This window comes from Danio aesculapii, chromosome 23 (assembly GCF_903798145.1).
Source record: "Danio aesculapii chromosome 23, fDanAes4.1, whole genome shotgun sequence".
In the NCBI taxonomy this organism is placed as follows: domain Eukaryota; kingdom Metazoa; phylum Chordata; class Actinopteri; order Cypriniformes; family Danionidae; genus Danio; species Danio aesculapii.
In genome coordinates this window covers 14,591,748-14,612,993 of record NC_079457.1, presented here as the reverse complement: position 1 = coordinate 14,612,993, position 21,246 = coordinate 14,591,748, and the positions used below count along the sequence as shown (strand labels likewise).

At 38.1% G+C, this 21,246-nt stretch overlaps 1 protein-coding gene across 1 annotated transcript; it reads right to left on the bottom strand.

The window, feature by feature from the left end:
* Positions 1–663: 663 nt before the first annotated feature.
* Positions 664–19,595, bottom strand: csrnp2 (cysteine-serine-rich nuclear protein 2). The gene is made up of 5 exons (XM_056449938.1): positions 18,960–19,595; positions 10,978–11,147; positions 5,795–6,057; positions 5,408–5,704; positions 664–3,891 (listed from the first exon to the last, which is right to left on the bottom strand). The coding sequence occupies exons 2-5, from the start codon at positions 11,132–11,134 to the stop codon at positions 3,034–3,036; spliced, it is 1,575 nt and encodes a 524-aa protein (XP_056305913.1). The 5' UTR covers positions 11,135–11,147; positions 18,960–19,595; the 3' UTR covers positions 664–3,033.
* Positions 19,596–21,246: the final 1,651 nt, after the last annotated feature.

Sequence of the window (21,246 nt, the reverse complement as noted above, 5' to 3'; positions counted from 1 at the left end):
GGGTAGCACACATTCAAATTTTACAAGATTTTCTGCAATAACCTCATGAATGTGAAAGCCAGATTTCAAATAGGAGTATTCACTTGCACTTTTAATAGCTGTTTAAAGACAAGAGTTCATATTTTAGGTAATTATTGATCTTCTAGGCCAGTGGTGTCCAAACTTGGTCCTGGAGGACCAGTGTCCTGGAGACTTTAGCTCAAACCCTAATCAAACACGCCTGAACCAGCTATAATCAAGCTCTTACTAGATGTACTATAAACGTCCTGGCAGGTGTGTTGAAGCAAGTTGGAGCTTAACTCAGCAGGACACCGGCCCTTCAGGACCGAATTTAGACACCCCGGTTCTAGGCAGTCCAAAGATGTCCAGAACACAAATTTTTGGTGAGGCTGATTCAAAAACCTATGTCTAGTTTTCAAAAGTCACATTTAATGGCAAATATTTTATGAATCCTTTGATTGACAGGTGTGGTTCTATGCTTTATATGACATGAAGATTTTATGATTTTGTGAAAAAATGTAAACAGCAAAAATGGTCCCGCTAACTTCGGACATTTGACTATCCAATGGGCAACCTGAATCGAAATGTCTACTATTTTAGATTAGATTCAATTTATTGTCATCACACATGTACAAGTACAAGGCAACGAAATGCAGGTGGATAGCTTTTGATATTCAGATTCAAGAATATCTGACTACACCACTTTGGTTCAGATCAGGCAATAAACAACCAGTTTCCAAAAGTAAGGTTTTTCAAAAATTGCTAAATATCCAAAACAATTGATCTGATGTGTTCATCTGAGCCAAGGAAGCTCTTGAGTTTGTGGCCAGTAGTCTAGGAGTTTTAAGTGATTTTGTGTTCTGTGCTGCTGTAGCACCAACATTAGGCCAGTTGGCTTCTATGACGTGGTAGATGGGGCAAGTACTACCATATGCCAGTGTTTTAAGTCTCTACGACTTACAGTTTGGTCTGCCCAATCATTTTTAGGGCAGAATGGTGACCTTTGGACTTTCTGAACAATTACAATAAGGCTTTTAAGAAACCGGGACCCCCTCCCATTTGCAGGGCTAGAGGGGAGTTTGAGCTCAGGTAGATCATAAGAGGCAATTAGGGATTGTTATGAACTTGTTATTAACTTAAACTGCATGTTTTTAGATGGTGGGAGGAAACCCGGGGGACCAGGGGGAAACCCACGTGAGTACGCTGGAGAACATGTAAACTCCGCACAGAAATGCCGACTGGCATCGGCGCAATAGCGTAGTAGTTAGCGCGCCAACATATGGTGCAGTAGCACGTCAGGGCGTCCCAAATTCAAATCCCAGCTTGAGGACATTAAAATTAAATAAAAAGGACTGGCTTGGTAAGGATTCTGTGACGTTCTTGCTGTGGGGCAACAGTGCTAACCACTGGGCCACCGCGCCGCCCATCTATGAAAGAAGGAGGAGTAGGGGAGGAAGGCGGGATTCTTCAAAACAAAGATGACTGTGGTATGGAACTTAGGTTATTTATGGAGACTTAGGAATCATCTGATTAGTGAATCATGAATTGGCTAATGTGGGACCAGCTGTGATCAATCATAAGCATGTGATTCTCTCGAAATTTGTTAAACTTCACTTAATGCTACACTTGAACCCCTTCTAAAACAAAACGAAACAAAAATTGAGGTTGGGGTGAAATATGACCTTAACATGTTTTTGCAAATTTCAACCGATGCAACCCAAAGAAAAATTACAGCTAGAATCTTTCCTGTAATCTTTAGAGGCTTGATGTGCAATAAATGTGTATCCCATTCACTTCTAAAAAAACTGACACATACTCACTCACACACATACAAAAATAAATGATTGTAAATGACAGTACTCAAACACACATTGTCCTCGCCCTCACAATACAAAGCAGTGGTAAATAAATAAACATCCGCGAACTGGGACGGTAGGCTACAGCTTCAAACGGTGTTAGGTCAAGACTACGATAAATCAGTACAGAACTGCTGTGCAAAGTGCTTGCACATTCATTCATCCTCCTGATCTCCTTTTCAGCAAGTTCAAATGAATCAAGTTTTCGACGTGCATACAAAGAACAAGCAGCTTTTTCACTCATCTTCATGCTAGCTCTTAGCAAAACACTAGTACAGTACATGAAAACCAAGTATTTCCAGGATTGGTGGGTCTATTCACAGGAAGGATGTTACAAACAACACCCTCTTCTAAAGTTAGCAACCCCTTCTCTTAATGTTAGCACTGAGTTAGCATTAGCCTTATGTATAGGACTAATTTTGCATTCACGCTCTGGCTGTTTTACCATCATTAAGTGTTTTATTCACTATTTGTGTCATTGGAAACTTGTGTAATTCCAAGGTCGCAATCTTTACATTTTATAAAAGCTCCATTCCAAGGTTACTGTAGTTATTCTTTTTAAGTTTACTTCTTTTGTCATAGGCTCAAAGCTGCGAATGGATATATTGTTGGAACATTTATGAACTTTCCAAGTATATAAACAGCTTATATTTATCAAACTGCAGTAATTCCAACAAGATGTGAACGTAGGATTAGCATATACCCTCCTGACAGTGCCGATTAGTTGTTGGGGTGCACGATCACAAACTCTACAAACTAGAAAGGCCATGAGAAGCCATTGGATAATCCTGAAAATGCTTGCTCCTCGACATTAAAGGCCACATTTTTCAACCAGTATCAAGTAATAAACCAATACCATACTGGAAAAAACAACACCTGTTCAGGACTTGACCAGGATCTCTGCTGTTCTTGAGTTTCTTGTTTCTTTTTCTTTCTTTTTTTAAAATAAATTATTCTGTTTTTTTTCTTTTTAATAACTTATTTTACCACAGACAACCTACTTCAAACACAGTACATGCTTATTTCCAGCTAAATTGGATACAAACCCATAAAGGTAACTTGATTCTTTAACATTTAATGACATTATGCAGTCTTGTAACATATCACACTGTGTAAAGTAGGCTCTCTTTGAATTGAATGACTAACTTGTGCAAAACATCTGCAGAGGTGATGGGATCTAGACTTCTGGAGGAAGTTGTACTGCCTTTTCATCCAGTGCCAGGCACGTTTCGAGGCATTCCCCATCATTTGAAGCCTGTTCTGGACTTAGTTGCTCTTCGCCCCCATCCTCGAGAAGTGGAGGTACTTCGACAGACAAGCTCTTGGCTGAATCCTGCCCGCAGGTTTCTTGTTTTTGCCGATTGCTTTCCATCTCTGGATCCCCACCTTCACTCACCACCTCCTCTACTTGTGCAGGGAGTGTTTCAAAGGCTGCTGTCTCTACGTGACCTACCTGATAGTACAGGACAGAAGCAGGGTCTTTGAGCAGGTTCTGCTGGGTCTGTTCATCTGCATGGTTCTCTGTAATACAGAGCAGGGTGGCACCTTCAGGAAAAGGCCCCTCTAGAAGGACTCCTTCAACACCTTCCATGCCCTCCATTTCGGCCTGGCTGGTCAAGGCACCCTGTAAGAGGCAAAGAGTTGGATCGGTGGCCTGGGTCTCCTCGACCTGCTGCTCCTCCTGTTCCAGTCTCCTCTCCCGCTCCTCTGCGCTCTGTAGATGAAGCACGGCTGTCTCGTTTTCACGCTCCAAGCTGTCGCACTGCTCCTCTTGCAGTTCCTGAATGCTTTGGCTTTCCACTTCCACATCTGAGTCCAAGGGTGACAGAGACAGAGATGGTGAGGAGACTAACTCTGCCTCTTCCACGCAGTCCTCTCCAGACCTAACACCCAACAGGGTTCTCTTTTCTAGGTCAAGTTTCATGATAGTGTGGAGATAGTGTGTTCGCACACGGAGAGGGTTGAACTCAATGCGGCCAGCGGAGTTACCGCAACCATCACGGGTGCAGCCACATGGGAAGGACATCCGATCCACCTTTGGAACAATGTAAAATAGATATTAAATTCCAGCCTTTTCTTTAAATGTGCTAAATCAGTGGTTTCCAGTCATGCATCTCAAGAGCCACCTTACAATAACATTTATCTCCAGATGCAATTAAAAACACCTAAAACAGAAAATAAAAGTCCTTAGGATCACTATAAATTTCCAGGCAAGTGTTCTAATAAAAAAAATTCTGCAAGAAGGTGGCCCTCCATTTTGGTTTAAAACACATAAGTTTTGTAATACCCATTGTCCACACTGCTCTGGAATCTTTGACCTGCAAAAAGTTTTGATAATGCTAAACACTCTGTTTTCATTTAGAAATTTGGGAGTTCTAAATGAGAGAAAATGGAGGTGCGGTTGTCCACAATTACTCTCTGATTAGTCTTGACTATTATGTATGGTTCATGATTCATTTACACTACTTGCTGTCTATAATCATACAAGTGGTGTACGCCAGAAAAATTTATGAATGCCCAATGAGTGTGAATGGCCATGTATCATGTACTTTAAACTGCATAGATTGATTTCACGCGGCTGCCATTTTTAAAAGTGAAATCAAGGCTGCGGTGGGAGTAAACCTGGAAGTATCACTTTGAGTCACATAGGAACGTTATGTACCTGGCTGTATATCTTATCAGCGAAGAGAAAGTGATACAAATTTATAATTTCACCGCCTTCTGAGTGACCCAAAGGTGCGTTCTGAATGAATGGTGAAAATAAAAAGGGATATTGGACCTCATTTTCAGCTATGTTTAGGGAAATGGCACTAGTTAGTTAACGTTTTCTTTCCCAAACACACATTTTAGATGCTATTTATTTTAGATGCTATTTGTCATTTAGGATGATCACTGGCAATTATGCAAGAACATCATCAGACCTCAGTTCTTGAGCTGCATCCAAAATCGCCCCTATAACCTTAAACAGTAATAATGGCCGGCAGCTAGCTCTACAACTCTCACATGGCTGCCCACTGAAAATAAGCAGGGCTGTGCCCAGTCAGTACCTGGATGGGAGACCACATGGGAAAGCTGGGTTGCTGCCAAAAGTGGTGTTAGTGAGGCCAACAGGGGGTGCCCAACCTGCAGTCTGTGTGGGACCTAACGCTCCACTATAGTGACATGGACTCTAACTGCTCATTGAGCGCCGTCTTTTGGATGAGACGTTAAACCGAGGTCCTGAGGTCGTTAAAAATCCCAGGATGTCATCTGACAAAGAGTAGGGGTTTAACCTCAGCATCCTGGCCAAATCTGCCCACTGGCCTATCACAGGGTCTGACCCAGAGGTTTATTTTATTTTTATCAACCGTTTATTTTATTTTTTATTTTTATCAATGAGGGTATAGTGGGCGATTACGAAAACAGCCTGAGATGTGCATCAGATTATGGTGTAGGGTACACGACAATGAACAGACACTACATACACTTGACAGAAATATAAATTGGGTTCAAATTAACACAACTTATTGTTGACAAGTCTTACTTTCAAGACTAACAAGTAGCTACCCTACCTGGCACTTAATTCCAGCCTGGCTGCAGCCGCAGTGCCGTGGGTCACAATAGAATCGGCAGTCACAACCACACTCTTCCCGGGACAAACGAATTGTGCGCAGCTCTGCCTTTTCTCTGGCATCTATTCGGGCAATACCAGAGGCCCTTAGTAGTGCCCGACGACGCTTGGTTGGAAGGGGCTGCAGGAAGAAGCAGTCATCCACCTCTACGCTCTCAACATCCAAATCCTCATCAGATATGTCGTCCAAAGTAAGCAACTCCGCTTCTGGACAATCTACAGTTCCATTCCGTGTCAGCTGGGGAAAAGTCAGGTAAAACTTTACAATCAAATCAAAACTTCAAAAGCAGAACCCTGTTGGAACTAAAGAAGCTGGCATAAAACTAACCTTTAGCTTGCGAGAGTTGAGCTTTTCTTGCCGTAAGTGTTGACGAAGCACATGCTTGTGGCTGCTTTCTTGTTCTCGTGCAAACTCGCCAAGGGTGTAATGTCGTATAGCGCAGTGATGCCGTGCCATGCCCAGGGAGCTTCCGCCCTGACTGGGCACACTGGTGAAGCCCTGCCTTCTGGAGAAGTAGTAGACTGTCACTGCGTCAAAGCGAACCTGCTTACGCCCTAAAGACACTTTGTGCCTTCTGAGAATGGAGGGGGCTACAGAAACAAAACAGAGATTCACTGTATACAACAATCTACAAAAAAGCTATCGTACCCAACCTATACATCCTAAATGAAATAGTGTGGTTTATATTTAGTCTCACTTTAAAGTGTGTTTAACAGCTTTAGCAGTTTTTTACTCATCACATATTGTGGAACTGAATAAATTAGATATGACTTGAAAGCTGTCTTTTGAAAAGTATCAAATTCACCATGTAAAAGGCAGATTTTGAAATCAGAGATTGCATTTGCATGGAAATAATACTTTAAAACCTTTTAGCAAGCTCCTCCACCTAGTGGGTGGTGTCAAATTTCATATTGCATTCTTTGCTCTTTTATAATTTAAGATTTTTAGAATCTTGATGATTCACATATCATAAGAGCTATGGTTCCATATTTGCTGCCCGTTTTGTGACAGAAGTAATATTGTGAGAGGAGTGTATGGATTTGTGACAGGAGTATGGATAAAAAATTAGGTAACACTTTAGTTTAAGTACCAATTGCCACTATTAACTACTGGCTTATTACCTGTCTATTATTAAAGTATGGGCTGTTCATTAGTACATAGAAATCATGATCTTAGTCTACATCCCTAATCCTACCCAATACCTAAACCCAACTACTACATTACTAACTATTAATAAACAGCAAATTAGGAGTTTATTGGGCCAAAAATGTTAGTAATGGTTTTTTAATAGTGAGAATTGTCTCTTAAAATAAAGTGACCCAAATTTACATTTATTTGAGTGTAACTATGATTTATATACAGTTGACGTCAGAATTATTAGCCCCCCTTTCAATTTATTTTTCTTTTTTAAATATTTCCCAAATGATGTTTATCAGAGCAAGGACATTTTCACAGTATGTCTGATAATATTTTTTCTTCTGAATAAAGTCTTATTTGTTTTATTTCGGCAAGAATAAAAGCAATATTAAGCTATTTTTTTTGATAGTCTACAGAACAAACCATCGTTATACAATAACTTGCCTAATTACCCTAACCTACCCTAAGTGTCTTGAAAAATATCTAGTCAAATATTATTTACTGTCATCATGGCAAAGATAAAATAAATCAGTTTTTAGAGATGAGTTATCAAAACTATTATGTTTAGAAATGTGTTGAAAAAAATCTTCTCTCCGTTAAACAGAAATTGGGGGAAAAAATAAACGGGGGGGGGGTAATAATTCTGACTTCAACTGTAGAAAACTTTATTTATAGAAAACAATATTTATAAAAATTCATATTCATAATTTAAATTTTCTTTCCAGTAAATTTAAGCATTTATAACTTTAAAACTCTTTCTTCATTTATTTTAATGCTAAAGTCTCTTCTTTATAAAGAGACCAACCTTACACTGAAAAAAATATTAATTGGATTTGCAAACATTTATATGAACTTATTTTTTAACAAACAAGTTAAGTTGAACATTACTAAATTTGATTTGTTTGTTTAAATTCAGCCTATACAAGTAGTTTGCAACCAGTTACCTTTAAAAAAAATTGTAAATCCAATAAATCATTTTTTTTTCAGTTTAGGTATGTGTTCCAAAACAAGGACTGTCAAGCAAGGATTGTGCATTTCACATCTATTTTCAAAATGAGGACTCAGGTAAAGGGTTAACAAGTTTTCATCTCAATGTAAATTAGCCCAAGAAGGACCTCAATCAACATCCTTTTTTTATCCTGGACCTACATTCCTATAAAAGGAAAATCAAACCTCTATGACCTGTATTAATAATCTAATCTGTTTGGGAAACAATTTATTGATGACATTGTCAGGGCTCCACAATAAGGACTGCCCGAAGGCCCGGGGCCAGCGTGAGAAACGCTCGGGACAGTACACAGGATCGTAACTGGCCCAATTGGGCCAGTGCTGCCTCGTCACTAAAGTTTAATTTGGCTGCGACTGTTTGTCAATTGCGTGCAAATACAAATGAAAGTCTTTAAGGGGGTCAGTGCTTTAAGGGGGTTTAAGCTTAGTGCTAAGATTTATTTTTATAGCACATTTCATACACAGTGGTAATTCAAAGTGCTTTACATAACCAAGAATAAAAGGACAAGTATAAAAAATGAAAAAAACAAAGAATAAAAAAAGATTAAAAACATTACAATGTGTTAAAATAAGATTTAAATAAATAAAACTGAAAAAAAGTGCGGCCTGTCAGACAAAGCGCACAGTGCTCATTCACCCGATGGGCGTTATCAGTGGTTATCAGCTGATAGATACGGGCCAGTAGGGGTCTTCTGCACCTACTAGTAGACTCAGAAGGCTGGTATCATCCATCCACATGGTTAATCAGCTATACCAATAGAGAAGACTCCAGATCCAGATGTGTTTTTACATTACTGTGACGGTTGGGTTTAGGGTTGGGGTAGGGATAGACATTAATAAAATACAATTAATGGGAAATTTAATAAATAATTTAAATAATTCTTGTTAACTTCCGGCCGCAACGTATGTGATCTATAGCTGATTAACCATGTGAATAGATGATAACAGCCTTCTGAGCCTACCAGTATTCGCAGAACGCCCCTACATACCCATATCAGCTGATAACCACTGATAACGGCCATTCAATCGAGTGATAACATTCGAATCGTTGGCTCATTCAGTAAAGGCACAGCTAAACAGTCTTGATTTGATTGTGCCTAATGTTGGAGCACATCTGATCATTTCTGGAAGCCGATTCCAGCAGTCGGGGGTGTAGTAGCTGAAGGCAGATTCACTCCTGGAATTTCTCATTTAATTGATCCTTATGATTTCAGTGATCTGTTTTTGTTTTATTCTTATTATTTATCAATTTAACAGGGACATGCACAAAAATACATTGACCTCAAAAAAGAAAGATGCATAGTGGCAGGTTTATGAAAAGTTGCTATTTTCCACCTGCAGTCCCTGGACCAAGCGGCAACCTCCCGCTCTCCCTCGTGAAGCCAATACGGAAATAACTGAAACTGCAATTCATCGACTGGCCTTTGGGGGCTGGCTCCGAAATCCAAATGTCCACTGACTGCAATGCTAAATTGGCCAATTTTACAGCCGATAAAAATATGTTTACAGCCTGGTACAAATAAAGATTTTGGTTCATATAGCTAATATTACCCTTCACGACAACTGTGAGGGGCATTTTTTCAGAACTCATGCGTTTCGTTTTTATTCAGTTATATTAGGTCTAAATAATTAAGGGCGTGGCCACTTGAGTGATAGCTAGGTCTCGCTGGTCGCCATCATGTCATTCTGAACGATTAGCTGCCAAACTCAGCATATACCTCGTATTTTTGTTTTGTTTTATGTGGCTTTACACAGTCAATTGCCTTTTGGGATTATTTCCTACAATTATCAGATAATATGCCATACTGTAGACTTAAAAGTGCTCACAAACCATTCAAATGGCCTCCATTTCCCAGCTGAGTGAAATTATAAACTTTTATTCCATAGCAGGGCTCAACATTAAGGACTGCACGACGGCCTGGGGCCAGCGTGAGAGACGCTTGGGACAGTAGACAGGATCATTACTGGCCTGATCGGGACTGTGCTGCCTTGTCAAGTTTCATTTGCCTGCGACTACTTGTCAATTGCATGCATTTTAAGTTTGTGCTTTTAAGTCTTTAATCGCTACCTTTTCTTCTCTGTATGGTTGTAAACACCATATTGCTTTTCGGTTCCTCTTATCTGATTTGATGTTTTGAGCATGCTATTTTTTTTGTAACCTGGTAACAACTAGTACAGTGAAGTGACGGCAACATCAAATTATAAATGTCTGTTTCTAACGTCTTGGAAACAGACACTTACGTGGGAACAACACGACGAAAAAAAACTAAGTGATGTTTTCCACAATTTGTCAGTATGACAAGTCGGCCACTTTTGTTAAATAATTTTAAAATGCAATAAAATACCTGCACATTTTTCATACTGTTCTTTTTGTTTGCATAACACTTTTAAATATACAAAATAATTTTTTAAAAACTATTTAAACCCTAGATTCACAGACATTATTTTTGACAGATTATTTAAAATATGGGGCTAAAAATAGCTATTAACTTCACTTTTTTGGTGGGACCAGTGAAAATGTTGCCAGTGCAAGTAAAAATCTGAATCATTGGCCCGATCGGACCAGTAGAAAAAATCTTAAGCGTTGAACGCTGAATATGTATTTGTTTTATATAAGATCATTTATCATTTATATTTTTCAGACCTGTAATGCACTCCAGAATCTGACAGATTGATTAGCTGTAGGTTCTAGAACACTAATCTGAAACGTTGTCATACAGTGTTATGCCTGGATTTCATCAATAGCCTTGCATTTACTAACACAGACTATATTTGAAGTATTTGGAAGTAATTTGCATTTTCCTCCTGTAGAAAAACGTCATGAGAACAATGTTTAGTGGCTCAATGTGTTACAACAGTGTTTTTAAAAGACTAAACACTTTATAGATATAGTACACAACCAAGCACATGTGGTCAGAACACAAACAAGTCTCAGGTAATTAAGTAATAAGAGTTTCTCCCAAAGAAAAGTCTGTCTAAGCAAAATGCTAGCAGCATCTGTAGCTCACGCTTAATCTCTTTGCCCTTGTTTGGTATCCCCTGGTCGGTGCGATGACATATGAACAAAATGGCGACAGTTGGCCACGCCTACTTGTAGCTTCATTTGCGCTCTTCAGAAATCTATGGGTGAGGTCACGGATACTGCGTCCATACCTTTTACAGTCTATGCCCTGGACATTTAAATCTTAAAACAATCAAAACTAAATTAAATAAAATGCCATTTAAAACACATCGGCTCACTCATATACAGACATAATTCAATATTTTTATAACAGGACAACTGTTGCGACCCTTTTTATGACTTAATGCCAGGATGCAGCCATAACACTGAACTTGAATAAGATTAAGTTGCTAGTTAGCCTTACGTGTAAGGGAGCTGGAGGGAGCGTTGAGACTGTCGCAGCTGTCAGCGCTGTCACTGCTGGAGATGTCATCGTCTGAGTCTTTGGGTGTGGAGCACGGCGAGCCGCTGTCCACATCCTCGAATCTGCGCTTCAGGCCGCGAGATGACACTGTCTCCATGGAAACACTGCTTCTGAAGGCATTACAGACAGGTACATGCTTTATTCTGACTGACTGACAGAATATCACCACAGAAATCCAACATGAACAATCATGACAAAAGAGGACGAGCTTTGTATCATTCATCATTCATTTTCCTTCGGCTAAGTTTGTTATTTATCAGGGTTCGCCACAGCAGAATGAACCACCAACTATTCTAGCATATGTTTCACGCAGTGGATGGCCTTCCAGCTGCAACCCATCACTGGGAAACACCCATACACACTCATTCTCACATACGATATGGACAATTTAGCTAATCCAATTCACCTATAGCGCATGTCTTTGGACTTGTGGGGGAAACCGGAGCACCCGGAGGAAACCCACATGAACACGGGGAGAACATGCAAACTCCATACAGAAATGCCAACTGACCCAGCCGAGACTTGAACCAGCGATCTTTTTACTGTGAGGTGACACTGAGCTACCGTGTCGCTTTGTTGAGTGTCTAAGTTTTACAAAAATGATCAACAGCCGCCATGTTGAATAAAAATATCTCATTCCGCAGTGGCCAAAATACACAATAAAAGCCACTAGAACAATCTGGAGGCTTATGCAATGTCACCTATTTTTTCTACCTAAAGCTTGATGTTCTCTTTTCATCCAGCATGAAAGTCCTGCTTAAAAATCATGAAGCCTGCAAACATCACCATGGTAACTGGTCTAAGGCAATAGCCCTGGAAAAAAAAAAGCTGAAATCTTGTTTTGGGTTTCTTTCAGCCCCATTCAAACCAGTGGAACCTTACAAACAACAAGCCTTTGCAAGCCGATGACAAGACCAGCTCAGTCAAACCCGAGAGGTCAAACAAGGCCGAGTCGGGGCGTTTGATCAGACCACCTCCTTAGCCCGAGGGAGCTGTGTAATACAACTGCTTTGAGCGACTCCATGCCTGATTTTCTTCATGATTAAACACTATTTTTAAACACTCAATGGCTTTTTACAGGGCTAAATGAGTACAGTTTGGCGGTGGCTTTTTGAGGATTGGCTTTTTCCAGAAAAAAAAAAAAGATGACTGACAATTAAACTCACAGCATAATGGATTTAATCCAACAGATTTGTGAAATCCATAAAAACTGGATTAGTTTCATGAATTTTGATTATGAACGCTAAGGGAATAGCATTAGCCTGACTCAGCCTGAGGATATGAACGCATTACATATTCACTTTTATAATCTCATTCGTTCAGTAAATCAGGTCAGGTAGTCTTGAATTCATATGGCTCATGCACATAAATTCAGAAGAGGTAAAATAATATATATATAATAAATACAGCTGAAGTCTAATTTATTCGCCCTACTGTGACTCAAATAATTCCCAAATGATGTTTAACAGAGCAAGGAAATGTTCACAGTATTTCCTCTAAGATGTATACTTCTGAAGAAAGTCTTATTTGTTTTATTTCAGCTAGAATAAAAGCAGTTTTTAATTTTTTTAACTATTTTTAGAACAATATTATTAGCCCCTTAAGCAATATTTTTTCGATAGTCTACAGAACAAACCCTCAGAATAAACCTTCATTATAAACTCGCCTAGTTAACCTAATTAACCTAGTTAAACCTTTAAATGGCACTTTAAGCTGAATACTAGTATCTTGAATAATATCTAGTCAAATATTATTTACTGTCATCATGGCAAAGATAAAATAAATCAGTTATTAGAAATGAGTTATTAAACCTATTATGTTTAGAAATGTGTTAAAAAAATAATTCATTCTGTTAAACAGAAATTGGGGAAAAATATATACAGGAGGTCTAATAATTCAGGAGGGCTAATAATCCTGACTTCAACTGTACATGTCAGGGGTGCCCAAACTTTTTCCCATGAAGAGCCAAAATCCAAGCTTGATTGAGAGCTGTGGGCCGAAAGTAAATATAGCAAACTGTATTACATTAAAGTTCCCATGGGTAATTTATTATTTTATTTCATAACGTTTATAAATAAATAGAAAAAATACTTTAAATGTATTTACTAATGCATTCTAATTTTTTGAAAATGTATATTACTTTAACAAACTTATTACAATAAAACCATTTTAAAAATCCATTAATAAAAGTTCAATGCTGAATACACTAGTCATGCTGAACCTGCCTTTGCCTTCATTTGCACGCTGATGTCTTCTGCTTTGTCCCTTTTTCGTTAAATGACAGTACGTACATTTAAAAAAAAATCTCATTCATTTACCGGGCAACATGGCGGCTCAGTGGGTAGCACAATCGCCTCACAGCAAGAAGGTCGCTGGTTCAAGCCTCGGCTGGGTCAGTTGGCATTTCTGTGTGGAGTTTGCATGTTCTCCCTGTGTTCATGTGGGTTTCCTCAGGGTGCTCCGGTTTCCCCCACAAGTCCAAAGACATGTGGTATAGGTGAATTGAGTATTATATTGGCCGCAGTGTATGTGTGTAAACAAGAGTGTATGGGTGTTTCCCAGTGATGGGTTGCAGCTGGAAGGGCATCCGATGTGTAAAAGATAAGCTGGATAAGTTGGCGGTTTATGCCACTGTGGTGACCCAAGATTAATAAAGGGACTAAGTTGAAAAGAAAATGAATGAATGATTTTTTTACAACATTTAATTGAAACATTTAATTTCAGTTAGCTTTTTGTAGCTCAACAATAAAACAAACAAACAAAAGCTTACAATAAAATCTAAATGAGAATTTCTGTTAAAAGGCATTTCCTTAAGACTTCCCAATCATTTTCCCTCTGGCGGGCCAAATCAAAGGATACAAAGGGCCAACATTGGCACGCTGGCCCTAGTTTGGGTATCTCTGGTATATGTAATATATAATATCCGGCACCTAGACCAATAATATCCAGCTGCAGACCCCAATGGCTAGCTTGGTTTGGGACTTGTGGAGCTGCGCATTAATGGATTTGCTCTTCTGTGTTTGAACTTTCAGCAGTAAAATTAAACCACACTGAACTGAATAAACTGAACCAACTCTGAAAACTGGACTGACACAGTTTCAATTTACTACAACTTCTATATGAAGCTGCTTTGACACAATCTAATCTAATAAAGATTAATTGAACTGAATTGAATATTTGGTGTAACAACCCAATTTTCAATGACAAAAACAGAAATGATTATCTTGCTTTCTAGGGGAAGAAAAAACTTAAAATGTCAATTCTTTTGATTTGAGATTGGGAAAAAATGTCATCAGACTTTATAGTATAAAACATAACATAATATATTATCTAAATCATATCTTATGAGCCCATATCTTACAAATCTGGCAAATCAAGACAAAATAAGAACTTTTTTAGCTGTAAAATCAAGATGCTATATAAATGCTAAATAATAAGCTCAGCATGATAAAACAATGACAATAATCACCTAATAATCTGTATTTTCAAAGCACTGATCTCAAAACCTGAGATTTACTATTGATTCTTCATTGAATAGCTACCAATAGAAGTACGTTTTGAAACAAGCATGGCAGTAAGTTTTCTTTTTTATAACCTCATTTATTCAATAATCAGGCCAGTTAGCCTTAAACTCAAACCCCAAATACACGCCAACATCTGCTATATCACATCCTAAATGCACTCTGTCCTTGAAGCATCAAAAACAGCTGCAACAAACAACAAGGATGACAAAATATGAGCGACGCCTGATTGAGAACAAGCTGCTTTACGCATCAGTTTCTGACACACAGTGCGCTGCTCTTGAATGAACTGTATCCATAGAAACAAGTAATGCTGAGAAACAAGTCCGCTTGTAGCTTGCTGTGAAACCGACCTTGCTTTCATGTGTTCTTTCTATAATTAATGCTACCAGGGCGATGCAGTGAGATGCACCGAAATGACGCTGTTATTTACAAGTAGGCTGCTATAGCAAGTAATGCAGGTCTGCCAATTAATGTGCATTCAGCAGAGCATGCCAATATTCCTCCTTAGAGCCAAACTTTTGATGCCATCCTGAGCACGCAGTGTCTTAAAAGCACATGTTTGAACATATATATGCATATGCTTAAAGTAAAGCACAGTCACTGTATGCAAGTATACAAGAGGAAGCTTGTAGCACCAAACATACACAACAAATATTTGCAAAGGGTAATTCAGTAGCATTCATTCATTTTCCTTGGGCTTAGTCCCTTTATTTATCAGGGACCACCACTGTGGAATGAACCACCAACTATTCTAGCATATGTTTTACACAGCAGGTGCCCTTCTAGCCACAACCCAGTACTGGGAAACACCCGTTCACGGTCACGTTCACACTCATATACTACGGCCAATATTGTTTACCCAATTCACTTGTACTGCATGTCTTTGGACTGTGGGGGAAACCGGAGCACCCGGAGAAAACCCACACCAACATGGGGAGAACATGCAAACTCCACACAGAAATTCCAACTGATCCAGCCGGGATTCAAACCAGCGATCTTCCTGCTATGAGGCAACAGTGCTAATCACTGAGCCACCATGCCACCTAATTAGCTCACCCCGACTCAATGGCTAAACAGAGTCATCATTTTGGTCATCATTTATTAACAAATAGCTTGAAAAGCAATGAACACTTCTTGAAAATTCTCAATTTCTTTTTACTAGATTTATGGTTCCCACTTTAAGCTAAATGTCACATTTCCTGACATCCACAGAGAAAATTTGTTGAATTTCCATGAAATATAATAAACAAATATTAATTTTATGCAGTATATAGACAACGTTTATTGTGTCGATTGCTAAAATGTGAAATTTTAACATGGTTTGCTATTGTTTGCTAATTGTTTTAGATTTGCTACTACTGTTGTTGAAGAGATTTTAATAGTTTTGTTCATTTTAATCATGAAAAGTCATGTGGGAAAAGAATAAAACTGCAATAGAATTTTTATGGCAAGCGGTAATTCTGTATCTATTTTTGTGGTAAGAAAACAATGTTTTATACTGTAAAGCAGGGCTTCCCAAACTTTTCAGCCTGCGACCCTCAAAATTACAATGCAAGTGACTTATAACCCCCAATACCCTCTGAGGTGCTTATAAATGTATAATCCTTACACACCGACACACACATACCAATAGGCTCAAGTCTATTCATCATTTTATTTTGAATAACACCATTTGAAGACCTTTCTCCGTGTTCAGTTGTGGCCTGTATTTATTTTTAATGAATATGTGTGCTGTAAAGGTGTCAGAAAGTTTAACCTGGTGCCATAAAATCAGTGTGCTGTCTTTAATATAACGTAATCACCCCAAGGGTGGCAAAAACATGGAAAGGCTTATGGTTTTTTATTTGCATGTTGTTTTTTTTATGTAACCAGTAACAACTATTTTATTCTGTAGGTTATGGATAAAATATGGTAATTCTAATAGTTTATAAAATGAATTAGATTTTTGGAACTCACCAAGCAACCCCCGCTCATTGTCCCGCAACTCCCACTTTGAGAACCACTGCTGTAAACTACTGATGACATCTAGTCTGAATGTAAGATAAAAGGACTGTCACTTACAGCATAGTTTTCTGCACAAAAATGTGTCATTTTTAGACATGTTTATATTAATTTCAATATTTAATTAAAGGCAACAACATACCAATGCTTTAACTTCAGAATTAGTAAGAAATGTGATGGAATAACCCTGATTTTTAATTACAACAAACTAAAACATTTGTTATTTGGACTGATTTTCTTGACAAAATGCTTCAAATTTTCAATTTGAAATTTGGACTTTACTCATCCACATAATAAATTAATCCAGTAAAATACTAATTAATTATCAAGTGGTCTCTTAAGTGTAAAACCTAAATAAATCAATATTAAAATTGTGACAATAATCACTTGCAATTTTCACTTGAGAACTATTAATCTTGAATCTGAAAACTATTAATCTCAGGTTCACGCATTCACACATGGTTTTGCCCAGTATGATCCGATCCTGGAATATCATTTTTTGTTTAAAAATGTAATCCATGCCTATTGCCTAGCCCTATACATAACCATAACTGTAAATTATTCCCAAAATCAGAGGGAAATAATAGTACAATCAAGTAGAAGTGCATAAACCTAACCATAAGCCAAAACTTAACATAAACGTTAAACATATGCCTTAACTGGCCAATTGGAGTGTTGTTCCAGAATCAACATAGATGTTAACCCAGAAACATGTCCTACTAGGTGAAATCAGATTCACGCATTCTCCATGATCAAAACCTAAAACACGGATATCCCAAATACTCAACAAACTGGTATAAAACACACCGTTTTGGATGCAAAGTACTCAAAAGGACTTAATTTTTGAATTATAATCACTGGCAAGTGGCTTTAAAAAGCACTCCACTGTACCATCCAGTTATTGGGGACCATTACTATTAAAAACCGGAGCACTAGAAATAGGCTTCAAAGCAAACATAATAACCCAATGCGTATTAAATAAATGACAAACGAACTTCATGCACAGGCATATGCCGGATGAGAACATGTTTGACATAATTTACATATCCCATAAATGGTCCCGGAGGCAATAAATTTGATCCCATACATCCAGAGACACTCCTTCAATTCAAAAATGCAAATCCAGCAGCACAGATCCCAAAAAAAAAAAAAAAAAATTGAAGAAATGGCATGTTTAAGGAAATGAATGAATGCAGCGCAGGTCATTTAAAAGCAATGATGCGACTGTGGGCTGGTCTATGTTTGCAGACACACACACACATCCTGTGGTCTATTTGAGGTGGACAGAAAGCATGAATAATCACCTCGCCAAACTGACTACACATCAGCCTGTTTGACTGGTCTGCACTGAAATAGCTCATCCTAGATGTGTGACACACAAACACTATGCCTTTCAATGGACAAACTCTGCATAGGTGACTGTGCAATTTCTTAAAATGCAAACATTATGCCTATTTGTAGATGCTGCCATGCACCGCTTCCATGCACGCCCAGCATCTGGGATGTTAAAGGGGTCTGGTAGTGCAATAGGCAAACGATTGAAGATTTATTATGACTGTTTGCAAAACAGTGTCTATTCAAATGCTATTATTTTACCAATAATGTGTATTTATAATAGATCCAGCTATTCTTTATACAGTAATAACACTAAATAACAAGTTAATTACACTTATTTGGCAATTATCAGTAGTGAAACAACTTGCAAACATTTATCTTCCAATTATATAGATGATTGTGTATCTCAATTGTCACTGCTATTTAAGATTTACTAGTAAATAGTCAGTATCAACCTTTATGTGGTGTTTAAGAATTGTGCATGCCAAATTATTGACTAAATTATTCAAATTTGGCGTTTTGACTAGTAACCACCAATAAAAAAAACAGCTAAGTTATCACTGGTAACATCTATTGGAACTAGTGAAAAATATACATAGTAGATTGGTGGTCATTTGAATGCAATATTTTTTTAGCACAACTGATTATATCAAGCACCAAAGAAAACTATTTGTATATTAATTACTAGAATACAAGTCACTGAAATATTAAATGCAATGGGAAACAATTTACCAACACTAGATCGATGGATAGTAGCAGAGATTGAGCATGTATAAATGAAGTGCTGAAACACATTCACTTGTTAGTTTTTAAGGGATAGATGTTAAAACGGCTTGCCACAGTGTGACCCAATATGATTGGGATGACACATCACATATGATCTGTCCCATGATTTTATATGCTTTATTGGAAAATACAGATAGAGGGTCTTATGACAGGGCAGAAAATGGCATGCTGTGTTGCAACCGGTCCAATGATCAACCCATTTTCCTCGTAGGCTGGGCTGTATGGGGAAAGACAAGGCAAAAGTGAAACACAAAACCCTTTTCCTCGTAGACTTACCTTGGGCAGAAATACACAGCCTTTAAACCGGCGAATCTGTCGCTCGTTGCGGTGCTTCCTTTACTTGGATGGTTTTCTGTTCTTTGGGGATTTTCTGAGCCTATATTTCAGCAGTAGACTTCCACAAGGTTACGAGATGACAGACAAAAGCGACTTCAGCCCATGGAAATGACCAGACCATTGAGGAAATATCAGCTTTTTCACGAAGATATAGTGATGTCCAAACATTTAAGCATTGTAAACAATTGATATTAGTCTTTACGTGGAGTGTAAAGGGGGGTTTTGTGTGGTAAGAAGCCTATGCGAGATTTCAACGTTGCAGTCAAGCTCTAAAGATAAAAAACGGGGCAGACGAAGGCAGACAAGGACCGTTTTCACTAGAAATAACAAATCCTGGCGTTGAGGCGTCCAATAAATGCACATAAAACCTCTAGGTGATCCTTTAAAATGCCTGCATTGAAAAAGACCAGATATAGCCGAGCCTTCGGGGCTTTTTTTCCTCCGGATTGGTGGTTGTGTTCTGCGCTATGTTTAGACAAATCGCAACGTTATATTTCCACCCCGAAGGAAAGAAAAAAACAAAAATGATGTGTAGTATCTGTCGGCCCGAGGACCCTGTGGGCCTCTCTTCTGCCCCGGTTTGTTACAATGTAACAATAGAGTAAGGAATGCCGCACGGGACCCATATATACTTATTGTGACGTCACGTACGTGACTGCGTATAGGATGCCGGGAAGTGTAGTTCTAAAAACCCTTTTGTTAGCATTCGAAACTACGTCGTCTTCTTTGACAGGAAAACGGACATTGTTCCTCTCTGCGGTTATATTTGGAAACAAGGCGTGTAACGCAATAAAAGGCAACTGTGTGTCAAACAGACGCCTTATCTGTGACAGTCACGCTAAGCTAGCTGGGTCTGTTTGTAGTCCTTGCTTTTTTTGACAGCTCGGTTTCCATGGAAACTAAGTGGGGTCATTCTCAAACTCTAGACTAGACAAGCACTATTAGGAAACGACTACAAAAACAATTAAACATGTAAGAAAAATTAAAATATAGGTGGATGACGCTCTCAGTGTGTCCACTTCATGCTAGGGACACAGTTCAGTCTGAAACTCAAAAGAAAAGGATAAGAGAATAATTTAACAAAGAAAATGTATTATTATAACACTTTGGGCCCCCTTATTTTGTCAATGAAGCAAAGTCATTTAATAAAATATAAATAATGGTCCAAAATTTCCAAATATTTTAATTTGCTTATATTTTTTTTGTGATATTCACCCACAGGCTCATAGCTTAGGGGGGTTTGGGTGGTTCGAAAGATCCACCCCCCACCTAACAAAGGTCCAGAATTTGTCCCAAACATGAGCACATTTGTCCTATTTTGACTGCTATGCCATAATTAATTTATGATAATAACCCTTCGAAAAAGGCTTTAAGACCAATAAAAAGGTTTGAAGCACCTAAAGCGGCCCATATCAAAAAGTTACATTTTAATACCAATTAGACTATTGTCATCCATGACTTTTCAAATTTAAATTCCTACATTTATAATTATTTACTTAATTTAATTTATGAATTAAATGGCGAATTTCGAACTGTGGAAGGTTGAATGTGCTGGCCAGTTTGTCATTTGTCTAATAAATGACAATAGGCAACAGATTTAATTCAAAACTTTAACAGATTCCTATTTTTTGGTGGCATCAAAAACTGTGGTCATGATGACCATCTGACAGGCTAATCCAGCTAAAAAAAAGTGCCTAAATGTCACTAAAATGCAGTATTAAATAGAATATTAAAAATAAAAATGAATTAAATATTGATTCTAAAAATGAAGCAAAAATGAAGCAAATAACTACAAAAAGGTCCATCTTTTGAGAAAAAAAGAACCACCCCTTTGACCAGGCTGGCTACGGGCCTGACCCATGTTACTAGTGCAATGTCTTATTAAAAGATCATGAATTGTCTGCAGTGTTTTCTACAGTAGAATGATAGGGGCCAACAGTCGAGTTCCAAGATAAAAACTTCACTCAGTTTCTCGACAGAGAAATCGATTTTAACCATAAATACTGTTAAACAATTAAAGAAAAACTCGTTTTTGAGCTCTGAGATCTGTTATTTGACTAATTGCTTTTGTTAAACCAATCTGCTTGCATTCATTTCAATTTATAACCTAAAACAATCACAATTAATACAAAAACTACATTAACCATAATGCTTTATAACAGGGGTGTCCAAACTTGGTCCTGGAGGTTGATTTTAGCTCTAACTTGCTTCAACACACTTACCAGGA